This window comes from Ruditapes philippinarum, unplaced genomic scaffold (genome assembly GCF_026571515.1).
Source record: "Ruditapes philippinarum isolate M1 unplaced genomic scaffold, ASM2657151v2 ctg7079_1_1_1_1, whole genome shotgun sequence".
Taxonomy (NCBI): Eukaryota; Metazoa; Mollusca; class Bivalvia; order Venerida; family Veneridae; genus Ruditapes; species Ruditapes philippinarum.
Genome location: NW_026852279.1, coordinates 1 through 13369, shown reverse-complemented (window position 1 = coordinate 13369; position 13369 = coordinate 1). Strand labels below are relative to the sequence as shown.

At 28.8% G+C, this 13369-nt stretch overlaps 1 protein-coding gene across 1 annotated transcript in view; it reads left to right on the top strand.

Annotated features, from left to right (window-relative positions):
• Positions 1-8466, top strand: part of LOC132755227 (queuine tRNA-ribosyltransferase accessory subunit 2-like) — a gene marked incomplete at its 3' end in the record, with an annotated part of 37035 nt that extends 28569 nt beyond the window's left edge. Inside the window, 1 exon segment of the mRNA XM_060746050.1 lies at positions 8358-8466. Within this exon segment, the coding sequence (XP_060602033.1) occupies positions 8358-8466 (109 nt within the window).
• Positions 8467-13369: the final 4903 nt, after the last annotated feature.

Sequence of the window (13369 nt, the reverse complement as noted above, 5' to 3'; positions counted from 1 at the left end):
TAGATGTAACGAAAAAAATAAATTTAACTTTTTAGTGTAAAGAGATCTATACATTTGTTAATAATAGTTAAAGACAAATAAAAATTGGATTACATTATAAAAGGTTTTTAATCACTTACAATTCACAATGAAAATAATTGTATAAATTACGTTCATATTAAAGGCATATCATACCTCAGTAATTTAAATTATTTTTCTTATTTTTTTAGAAGTAGCAAAGAATGGTTAGTAATAATAATACTTGATTCAAAGCATAATTGAAGCTTATCATTCGATCTTGTAGGAAAAGAATGAATGAGATTTTTTTAATGTACCAAAATGATACAAGCAAAAAGTACATAAAGTTTTTAAAGTAAAATTCTAAGTTTAAAGAGGAAATATTTCACGAAATAAGGATGCTAGAGTTATAAACCTTGTCATTTATGAAGTTAGTAATGATAAAGGACAATTGTCTTAAGTCTAGAGTTGATGTCATTCATAATAACAAAGTAATTTTTGGAAATATTTGAATTTTAAATAAATCCCTAATTCAAAAATGAAATGGAGATAATTCTAGAAATACAGGACTTGAGTTATAATTCTAATCGCACCTGATATAGGTGTTGAAACATTTTTATGCCGCGGAAAAGAGCATATCGAAATTGCTATGTCTGGATGTCCGTCTGTCTGTGTGTCCCCACTTTATTCATAACTTTGTCATGCATTGAATGATATTAAATAACTAGGCATTAATGTCTACCACTGCAAGACGATGTGTCGCGTCCAAGAATTACGTCCCTACCTCAGAGGTCAAGGTAACATTAACATTTTGAAGTTTCACTTTATCATAATTAGAGTTTATAGTTACACGCATTCGTGTCCGGTCTGTCGTGCATCAAAGGATTACAAAATAACTATGCATAAATACTTTCCACATCAAGATGACATGTCACGACTAAGACCCCTATCTCTACCTTCAATGTCAAGGTCATATTTATAGTTTGAAGGTATTCATTCATTCGAGAAGAGTTTGAAGATACAAATTCATGTCCGGACTGTAACTTTGACCTTCTCCAAAGGTCAGGTCACACTTATATTTGGAAGGTTCACGCTATCAGTATAATCAATTAGAGATTATAGGTAAAATACTACAAAGAAATATTAAGAAATTTGTTACTTTCACCATATTTTCTTTGCATACGACCAGTCCTGCATGCTTAAGAAACTTTTTCGGGGGCATTCGTCACTTATGCGACAGCTCTTGTTGAAGTCCGAATTTAATAAGGAAAAGTCAACGTATAAAGGGATGATGATTCTGAAAATATTGATGCTAGAGTTATAAAGCTTGTCATGTTTTTGTTTAAAGTTATAAAATATCAATTTTTATTCAAAACAAATTTGAATGGGGTAAATAATCCTGGAAATATTCATGCTACAGTAATGAATCTTGTCACACATGATAAGGAAATACATTTGAAGTTAAAGGTTGATTCCTTAAGAAATAAAAAGAATGTAAAAAGTAACATTTTTTGAGAGGAAAAAATTCATGGGGAGATAATTCTGGAAAAATTGGTGTTAGAGTTGAAAAAAAACATTACCACTATGACGTAGTTGATGATAAGGAACACATGTTTGAAGTTTAAACTTTAATATGAAATGAAGATGTTAGAGTAAAATAAAACATTATTTAAATTCAAGGGGATATAGTTCTGGAAATACTGGTTTTAGAGTTTAGCACCTTATCATATGATGTGGATGGTGATAAGGAATATATATTTGAAATCGATACCTTAAGAAATAAAGAAGTTTAAGGCGCATAAACATTAATTTAAAGTATGGACGCTAACTTCGACTTGTAAACTAATGTAAGTAGGACAAATCACCATATTCTTAGTATAGTCGAGCTAATAATTAAATTATCACTTACCTGGTCATTTTAGATAAGAGTCTTGCACTTTGCAGTAAAAGCTACATCTATGAACAGATTTTTGTTTAAGGTTTTTGTTTTTTAGCAGGCCGGGAGGGGTGTTCAGACAGTAACATGAGTAACACAGTAACATGAGTAACAGTGACACTAAGCTATTGAACTTTATTTATTATTAATTTAAAAAATTATTGTATGTTATAAAGTATATTTACAAATAATTGCCAAGTTTCACAATTCAATAGGGCCACAGACCCAGTTACAAAGAAAGGAGAAAAAAAACATTGATAATTTTAGTGAGCGTATCTTCAACAGAAATTTGATCCTTCAAAGTTGGGGCCGTTAGATACAAGAGGGGCAATAAATAATGACAAAAACTCTCAATTCACTGGACGTGTTAATGGGAGACATACCGTTAATAGTGATTTACTAGCTGATAAGCCCTTACTGAGATTCAGCAGGCTGGAATGGTTTATGCGTAGGACTGTGTAGAAGAAGAGAGATTCAGCGTGAAGAGTTAATATGTGTTATGTAAAATTTATAGGGTCAGCGTGTACAAGAATAATGTTATAGAACACTGAATTACTGATTCGAACTAATAAGCTAAACATAACAAACAATGAAACATGGCTATCAGAAGAACATGATGGTGATTGATAAGTGCTTGGAAAATAGTTAATTAATCAGGTACATATACTCACCATTTTTATGTTTACATTCATCATACTATTTTCATGTTTGTATATGTTTTAAAGCATCACATAATTGTCACCGTCATTGCATAAAGAGTTATTTGGCGGTTATTAACTATTCTTTAAACTGAGGCGCCTCTCTTTTATTGTCATGTACTTGTGTGCCATGCATTTTAATTAATAAACATAACATCTAAAGTGTGAATGTAATTTTAAATTGTTGTAACTTTAACGTTTTAACAATTTTATATTTATAGTAACTTACACACAAATTCTTATAATTTGAAACAAGCATAATAAATTTACGCACATTATAAGACTTTATAAAATATTAATAATTTTTTTGTCAATATTTGTTTTTCTTGCATAGAATGATCATTTAATGTTGTTTTGACTCGTTCAAATTTGTTTATGAATAAACAGTAACATACCAAAGTTTCAAGCTTAGATGAAAAACAATATTAAAGTTATATATTGTTCATTAAATTACATACATAGAGGATATTCAAGTTTTTTCTATAAATACATGATTTATTTTCATGCGCGTGGTATGAAATACTATTTGATGATGGCGTAGCCCGAGTGAAATATGGTAATTTCAGCAAAGATAATAATACATCTGTATTTAAATGGAAAAAACTTTGAATTTTCTGTTATTATATCTTTTACTCATTTTGACACTTAAAATTGAAAGACTTTCCCTAAATTTGTGTACTTGGCAAGAATTTAAAAGAATAGTCCCGGCAAGACACAGTGAAAACGGAAAATATGTTCACCTGCAGTGAAATAAATTTTTTCAGTGAAAATACGGAAACTGAAAATACACATTTTATTTCATCAATATTTCTCAATATTTCATTTATAAGTTTATAATAAATAAAATTACATATACTTGAAAACCCGTTATGCTTAAAGTGTAAGTCAATGTATTCATACGACTCATATTACATACAAATTAGAGAGTTTCAGATTGAGTATGCGATACATGCATATTTTGTGTGTCCTAAAGCGAGTAATAACTTTCCTATAAAATACACAAAATCATGTGTTTCATTTTGTATCAGGCAATTGATCGTTTAAAACTTTTGAATAAATCTATGACTTTGATATTTTAAGGAGCAAATTTGATGTGGAAAAAATGCAAATGAAATTGTTTATTTTATTTTACAGATAAGAGAAGAAAGGAAAAAAGTGATTTGATATTCAACAAATCAATAAATCGTATACTGGATATTAATAATATATTATATGAATTAGTTACCATAAAATATGGATAAAAAAGGGCTGTTTAGACAAGTGATGCATCGGAACAAATGCAAACATTTTGAATGCGCGATGAAAACATCAGACATAAACATTTAATATGGAAGTTGCTGAAGTGATTTATCATGTTTCAACTATCGTTTTATTTTTGTTTTATTATTTTTTTTTTTGTTTACATAAAGTAAATTATTTCATTCCGCAAAAATATATTCAGAAAAATGTATAAATATTATGTCTTGCATTGTCAGTGCTTTGTGTTTTGTGTTATATAATATTACACATATCTGGTTTTTTATAAATATTTGAAATTTACAATTTAAGGCACATCGCTGTAAGTTTTATTTCTCAAAAACCTTTTTTAAAGTTTTAAGTTTGGTATCCTGTTACAGTTTCTTTAAAGTGGTATTATCTCATTTTCTATATAGAAATAATTTGCGATTGATATAATTTTTTTGTAAATAAGTATTTCGTGTAGAAGTTAAAATACTGCATAATTTACATTTTGCTACCTTTTACGACATATTACTGAACATTCAGCGATACTTTTGCTCATCTCTTAAACATCTTACATTCACTTAATCTTTTATTAAACCAATAGTGAATACATGTTTGACATTTTCTAAACATTTTAATTATTATGGATTTCTCTGCGCCAGATTGTGCCTTTAACCTTTTTAAACATTTTGATACCAGCTTGTATCATCAAAAAGCTTTCTTTGATACACATATATTTCTTATTATGTTAATTATATGCAAATTAATTTTTATTTTTTATGTCTGATTTTTCAATAATCAGTTAGAGATGAGATCGAATTTCACAACAATAATGTAAGTTATTTGTATTATATTCAATGAATGTTCTGTCTTAATTTTTTGTTTGTTGCTGTAACAATGCATGGAATCTTATTATAAAAAGATATAAGCCCTTTATATGCAGAAATGTTATTGCAAGTTAAAAGGTTTTCTTTGTTTTTTTTAAGAAGCAACAACAACAACAATAGAATAGAAAAAAAACGACAGGGGGAAAAAAAGATCCAAAAGAAACATATCATTGAAAATACTTTGCTGAATATAAATAGTATTATATTTGTTATAACAAAGCAACCTCTTTACCATTGCAAAACATTTTTGAGATATTTTTGTTTTTCGATAAAAAATATTTTTCATTTTCAGTTATGTATTCATATTGTCTTTTTTGCTTTTATTTATTTAAGTTAACTGAGCTAATAATAGTTATCATAAGGTAGGCAAGGTAAATTATAATATACTATTTTTAAAAACACATTATTTGTTTTAATGAAATTCCTAAATATGTTGTAGAACTTCTCACAAATTGTGTAACTAATCAACACAATGTTCAACTTGTGTTATTTCCGCGTTATGCGGTTGCATTGTTAGTGCTTCAGTGTATTTATTGACTACTAGCGAAATGATAAATGTGGAATCGACTGTCTGTAAAATGGACATTATTTTACAACTAGAGTTTGTACGATAGCTGATAAGATTTACTACTTCTTTGAGTAAAGATATTTTAGAACATTGAATTGGCACTGATTTTTTTTATCTATTTGCTTATTTGTTCATCCCTTTATTCATTTATTTGATTATTTATCAGATATAAAAAAGAAAAGTAAATTCTTCCTATCATTCAAATGCTATATAGGTTAGAAAGCAAAGATGCTTATCTTTCACCTTTTTGCCACTGTCAAACAACTTTTCTATGCCCATACTGAAGTAATGGGTAATTTCACATCCCGGTAATGTAAACAGTTATATTATATTGGTAAAGCACAACTTTTTATCTGATCTTTTCATGAAGACTTCACGGCTTATAAGTTAAATGAGAAAATAGTAAATGTCAGTAACTTTTTAGTATGATTTTATACTTCAAATAACTGACATAAACTTATTTTTTCACATTTCAATATCACCCGGGCAAATAAAAAAAAGAATGAGAAAAATCAGTTTAAGTCGCTTATATATGAAGTTTATTATTATTATTATTATATTATTATTATATATTATTATTATTATTATTATTATTGGTCTTGAATATTATTTCAAAATTATTAGCAGTTGAAGACGTGTCATATTACCATATAAAATCTTTCAAAATAAAAACGTTGGTTGAATGAGCTCTGTCTTCTTTCTGAACCGGGTTATGTAATTATGATATTTACTCATCATTAAAACAAAAGATTTTCATGACACCAAACTCACATCATCGCATATACAATTAATATTGATATACCGCATTTTTTACTACATTTTAACCATTTGATGTTTTTTTTTCTCACTTTTCAAGCACTTTGTATTACATCAATAATTTATGTATTTATTTATTTTAACTAATTAATTTATTTATTAATTTATTAATTGATGTTTTTTAAATTTATTTATGTTATCTTTATTTCTTCATTTTATTTATTCATCATTAATAAATTGATTTATTTATTTACTTAATTATTTATTTATTTACTAGTTTTCATATAGTTATACATGTATTTACTTGTATTTACTTATCTATTCATCCCTTTATTTATTTATGAATAATTAAAAAAAAGGATAAAGTAAAAATCTTCCTATCATGAAATGCTATATAAACTGCTTTAAAAAAACATGTACTTTACGAGTAAATTGCCTGTTCAATTAGTTAAACGTTAGAAAGCAAAGGAGCTTATCTTTCACCTATTTGCCACTTCAAACAACTTTTCTATGTCCTTCCTGAATTAATTGGTATTTTGGAAAAACACATACCGGTAAATATAACAGTTATATTGTAAATCACAATATTTAAGACTTCTAAGCATAGTTACTATAGTAAAATGAGAAAAAATAGTATAATGTTAAACTAAAAAGTAACTGACAAATTTTTTCTCATTTTAATATCATAATTATCATTATAATTTGTTTATTTGTGTTATCATTATTATTTTTATTTATTATCTAAATAAATAGAGGATATTCAAGATTTTTCTATAAATACATGATTTATTTTCATCGAGTGGTATGAAAATAAATATTTCATGAGTGGCGGTAGCCACGAGTGAAATATGGTAAATTTTCATGCTACAAGATGAAAATAAATCATGTATTTATAGAAAAAACTTGAATTTTCTGTTAAATATATGCATTTTCTCTTTTTGACATTAAAATTTGAAAGACTTTCCTTAAATTTTGTGTACTGGCAGAATTTAAAGAAAAGTAGTCCGGCAAGACACCAGTGAAAATACGGAAAATATGTTTCACTGCTGTGAAAAATAGATTTTATAGTTAAAATACGGAAAATGAAAATACGCATTTTATTACATCAATATTTTTCAAAATATTTCCTTTATAAGTATATTATAAATATTATATATTTGCGCTAGTTTTTTTTCCTAAAAAAAAGGTGATAATTAATGTAAATAATGATTACACTTTAGGTAAATGGATAAATATTTTTGTATAAACAGATAGCTGATTGACAATAATATGTTATTACTAGCTTGTAAATATAAATATTAATATCAGTTTTTTGATAGCTTTTAAATATTTTTTCTTATATTTGTTTTATTTACTACATATTCTCACTGTAACAATATGATGCATGATGGAAAATGTTAAATGAAGTAACGAATTGTCACAAAAATAAAACAAATGCTTGCCTTATATTATTACCTTCCATTTTGTCATTGATCATACCATCTTTTATTAAAACGGGGATAAACCATATATCATAAAACTTTTCATCTACATAAATAACAATTACAGGCAAAGAACATACTAACGCATGAGGAATGCAATGAAAAAAAATCATGTATTGAACAGAATTATTACCATATGCGAACACACCATACTGATCTCGGAGAATGAACTGCATTAATGACAGTATTACTTACCATTTCAAAAAGTATAAGAAATATAACATACATGTATTCTTCTATGTATACGTATATGTGTTCATCAAATAACCCCGAACAACGATTTCCAACATTATTTGCCTTAGAAAATAAACCATATGAAAAGATAGAGGAATATCATCCGCAAACACGGACAGGTACAATGCGTTGAGGTTTAAAAGATAGGGGAATTATTCTCCTAACTCTATCTCTCTCTTTCTGCATGTAAATTTGTTGCTGAAAAAGTGCATAGAGGTAGACCCCCGGAAAAAGAAAATCTGGAATTTCTTTTTTTATTCTGGAACGCATTTAAAATATGTTAAATCAGTATGTTAAGTGACTTGTTTAATGTATGCAAAATAATTGGGGCATAGTAAGTTGAATAGCATAAAAATGTGTTTGTTTTAAGCTTTTTGCTTTACATTAAGCGAGAATTTTATGCTAACATTCTTGTTAAATTAGTATTTTTATGTTGAGTTAGTGTAAAAGATTACAACATCGGAAATATTTTTTCTAATTTTAAATTAGATGCTTCATGTTAAGTCAGTATATTAAAAGTAAAAGAATTACACATATATGGTTAACAAAATTAACATACAATATATTATTTGCTTTTAGAAATTATTACCGGAGGAGACACCACGACTGATGCAGAGTGTATGGAGACCAGATACTGTACTTAAAGCTATAGGGCTTGGCATTGACATGTTTGACTCATCATATCCTTTTATTATACTGTACTTAAAGCTATAGGGCTTGGCATTGACATGTTTCACTCATCATATCCTGTTATTATACTGTACTTATAGGTATAGGGCTTGGCATTGACATGTTTGACTCATCATATCCTTTTATTATACTGTACTTAAAGCTATAGGGCTTGGCATTGACATGTTTGACTCATCATATCCTTTTATTATACTGTACTTAAAGCTATAGGGCTTGGCATTGACATGTTTGACTCATCATATCCTTTTATTATACTGTACTTAAAGCTATAGATCTTGGCATTGACATGTTTGACTCATCATATCCTTTTATTATACTGTACTTAAAGCTATAGGGCTTGGCATTGACATGTTTGACTCATCATATCCTTTTTAGCTCGACTTTTCTATGAAAAGGGGAGCTATCCTACTCGCCCCGGCGTCGGCGTCGGCGTCGGCGTTGGCGTCACACCTTGGTTAAGTTTTTCGTACCACCCCACTTTATTTAGAAGTATTACAAGTATGGCTTTGAAACTTACCATACTTGTTCACCATCATAACCTCCATCTACAGACAAGAGTACATAACTCTGTCAAGGTTTTTGACAGAATTATGGCCCTTTTTTGACTTAGAAAGTGTATTGAGCTTGGTTAAGTTTTTTGTACCACCTCACTTTATTTCAAAACCATTGGAGGTATTGCTTTGAAACTGACGGCATACTTCTTTACCATCACGACCTTCATCAACAGACAAGAGGACATAACTCTGTCAAGGTTTTTGACAGAATTATGCCCCTTTTTGACTTAGAAAAATACTTGAATTATGGGTAAAATCCACTTATTGCCTTAACCCTTTGAGATATTGCATTCGAAGATAGTGAAATGAATGTGTTCAACGAGATGCCCCCAATTGGTAAAAAAATATACTCAATGTCACGATTTCATGAACATTTAGCATGACATTAAATAATGAATTGAACTTCCTTCATGTAATTCAAATATCAGTTTACAACGCATTATCTACATAGTGGACCCACGAAAAGTAACCAGTCACCAACAGCCTGTGTGAAAGAGATCCACTTGTGACCAACTGACAACATCTAAAAAAGCTTGATAAAATTTATCTCATTACTTGTATTATAAGGTAACTATAATACTTTCACATACAAAGTCAATCTATATATTATGCTGATTGTACAAAAATATACTGCTTCTTGGCATAGATTTCTTGAAAAATTATGTTATTATGTCATTTACAAGGTGTTCTGAGTGACGTAAAAAACCTTATTCTCTCAAAGTGGGTTTAATACTATTAAATTTATTTAAGGCTCAACTCAGTTTTCTTTTCTTTCTTACCAGCCCTCTTTTGACTTAAACATTTCAAACTTTGCTGCAGTGTTCAAGGGTATCACACAATTCAGTAAAATAATTCTTCACTAAATATCTTAATGCTCATGGCCATTGTTCACTTTAAAAATACAGAGATTCTTGTATTGCCTTTTTACTGCAAAAACTTTTTTTATTGGCAAGCAATAAAAAAGTCGAGCGCGCTGTCTTACGGACAGCTCTTGTATTATACTGTCCTTAAAGCTATAGGGCTTGGCATTGACATGTTTGACTCATCATATCCTTTTATTATACTGTAGTTAAAGCTATAGAGCTTGGCATTGACATGTTTGACTCATTATATCCTTTTATTATACTGTACTTAAAGCTATAGGGCTTGGCATTGACATGTTTGACTCATCATATCCTTTTATTAGTCCCCTACCGGTTTAACCGGAGGGGACTTTAGGTTTACCCTCCGTCCGTCTGTCTGTCTGTCCGTCTGTCTGTATGTCTGTCTGTCAGTCCGTCAGTCCGTCCGTCCACAAAACTGGATCCCCCGCGATAACGCAAAAAGTACTGAAAATATTTTTTTATGAAACTTGATATTATGGATAGATGGCAGTATGGAGATTATGCACGTCTTTTTTTTTTTCCTATGTTGAAAATTCTTGTTGCTATGGCAACAAATAGTCTGAAAATATGGGCAAATTTAACACATAAACTGGATCCAGTGATAACTCAAAAAGTACTGACAATATTTTTATGAAAACTTGAAATATGGGTTGATGGCAGTCTGGAGATTATGCACATCTTTTTCTTTTCTTCCTATGTTGAAAACTCTGGTTGCTATGGCAACAAAATAGCCTGAATTTCAAGATTTCTGATTTTAAAAATTTTTCAGCTTTTTTTACTATAAAAGTTTTTTATTTTTTTTAAGGGTGTTTTTTTTTCCCAAAATTTTAAATATAAAAATTTTCTTGGGCAAAACAACCCCAAAATTATATGTTTACAAAAGGGTTTTTTAACCCCCTTTGCCAAAAAATTTAAAGGTATTACCCCCCCTTTAAACTTTTAGTTTTTGGGGAAAAAAATTTTTTGTCTTTTTTAAAATAAACTTTTTTATTTCCTAATGTTTTTTTTCCCTTCAAAATTTCATATTTTTTTTCTTATTTCATTTAAACTTTTTTTGGAATTTTTAAAATACCCCAAACCAAAGACTTTTCCCCAAAAATTAAAATTTTTCCCCCTTTAAAACTTAGATTTTTTTTGGGAGAAACTGGTTTTTATTTTTCATTTCCAACCCCCTTTCATTTCCTATAAAAATTTACTTTAAAAAAATCCCAAACAATTTCTTAATATGAAAAAAGGGTTGTAAAAACAAAAATTTTCCTTTATTTAAGCCAGGGAAAATTAATCTTTTAACTGTGTTTTAGGACAAACTTTTTTTAATTATTTTATTGTGGGGGGATTTTTTTTCAAAAAAACCCAAGACTTTCTTTCCTCAATTAAATTAAAATTTTGGGAATACACAGGATGTTTTAAAAAAAAAACTTTTGAGGGTACCCGGTGGGGAACCCTACTGTTTTGGGGCCCCCCCAAAATAACTATTAAAAATTGTTGTTTTTTTTAATTTTTTTGGGTTAACCCTTAAAGTTTTAATAGGGGCCTTTGGGAATTGGGGACATTTTGGGGATTCTTTCTTTTATCCTTTTATTATTTTTTGGTTTTTTTTAATTTTTTTAGGCGGCTTGCTTTTTGGGGGAAAAACCCTCTTTTTAAAATATCCCTTTTATTATTTGGGTAAAGAAATAGGGCGGCTTGACATGGTTTTAACTCATATATCCTTTTTTTAAACGTTTCTTAAAGGGCTAAAAAGGGCCCCCTTGGGGATTGCCTTTGTTTGAAAACCTAAACTTCCTTTTTATTTTTTCGGGGTTTGTTATTCCCAGAAGGGGGATTTTTTGTTTCGGGTTTTTTAAATTTTAATTTTAAAAGAAAACATGAAACACTTACGGGGAGGTATCTATTTTTTGCATTTGTCTTCCCTTTTTTCTTTTAATTTTGTCCTCTTTTGGGGGAAAGGTCAAAAGGGGTTCCCAAATTCAAACCTCAAAGGGGCTTCGCTTCAGTTTGGGTTTTAAAAAAATTCTAACTAAAAACCCGTCCCTTTTGAAAGGGGCCTCCAGCTAGTTTTAAAAAAAGGTTAGGGGGATTTTTTTCCCCACTAATGCCATTAAATCGGGGGTTTAAATTTTTTAATTTACAAACCAAAAAAAAAAGGGATCTTTTTCTCTTTTTTTTTTCAAAACCAAACTTCAAATTACACGATTAAAATGAAAAATATTGAGAATCATATGCTTTCCAATGCAGTATGTATATATTGATTAACCGAATATCTAATGTCCCATTTGGACACTAAATATATGTTTCCAGTATGTAAACTAATTATGTTGATCAATTATAGGTAACCTGGCATAGCTATGTCCATTTTGTATATAAAATGTCTGAGCCAAATGATAGTATATATGTAAATAGGAAAACTAAATATTTTGTCAGTTGGGTAAACTTAATATCAATATTAATTATTCCTTCTAAAATATCTCTTAGTAAGTCAATTGGTAAAACTAAATATTTTTGTCAATTGGTAAAATAATAGGTAAACTAATTATCTGTGTTAATTATTAGGTAACTGAATATGTGTGTCAATTGGTAAACTAAATATTTGATTGTGTCAATTAGTTAAATATCTTTGTCAATAAGGAATCAGTTGGTAAACTGAATATCTAAGTTTTTTTTTGGCAAACTACATATCTTTGTCAATTGATAGACTAAATATCTATGTCAATTGGTGAACTGAATACCTTTGTCAATTGGTAACCTAAATATCTACATGTATTTAAATTGTTAAACTAAATATCTTTTTCAATTGGTAAACTAAATATCTATGTTTATAGGCAAACTAAATATCTATTTCAATTGGTAAATGGGAATACCTTTATCAATCGGATTATATCTATGCTAATTGAGAAACTAAATTTCTTTGTCAATTGGTAAACTGAATACCTTTGTCAATTGGTAACCCTAAATATCTATGTTTATTTGGCAAACTAAATATCTATTTCAATTGTTAAATGGAATACCTTTATCAATCATATTATATCTATGCTAATTGAGAAACTAAATTTCTTTGTCAATTGGTAAACTCAATACCTTTGTCAATTGACTGGTAAACTTAATACCTTTGTCAGTTGGAAAAATAAATAATTATCTTAGGTCAGAAATGTTGACATTGAAGTTGATTTAATTGATGTAGTTACATGAATACAAAATTTGAACATCTTGACTTCTGGAACCAAAAGTGATTGGCCTAGTATAACACGAGGACAGCCAGCACATTTGTTCAATCTGAGCAGACTGTATACAATCTGAGCAGACTGTATACTGACAATATCATGTTTGTATTTTAATATTGAAAAACTTAGATTGTTTCAATTTTCAAAACTGGGCAAATCCATTTTACAAATTCAGCTGGTTAAATACCTTAACTAATTAAAGATATCCTTATGTGGTGACGGAGAGGGGGCATGCTCTTGTG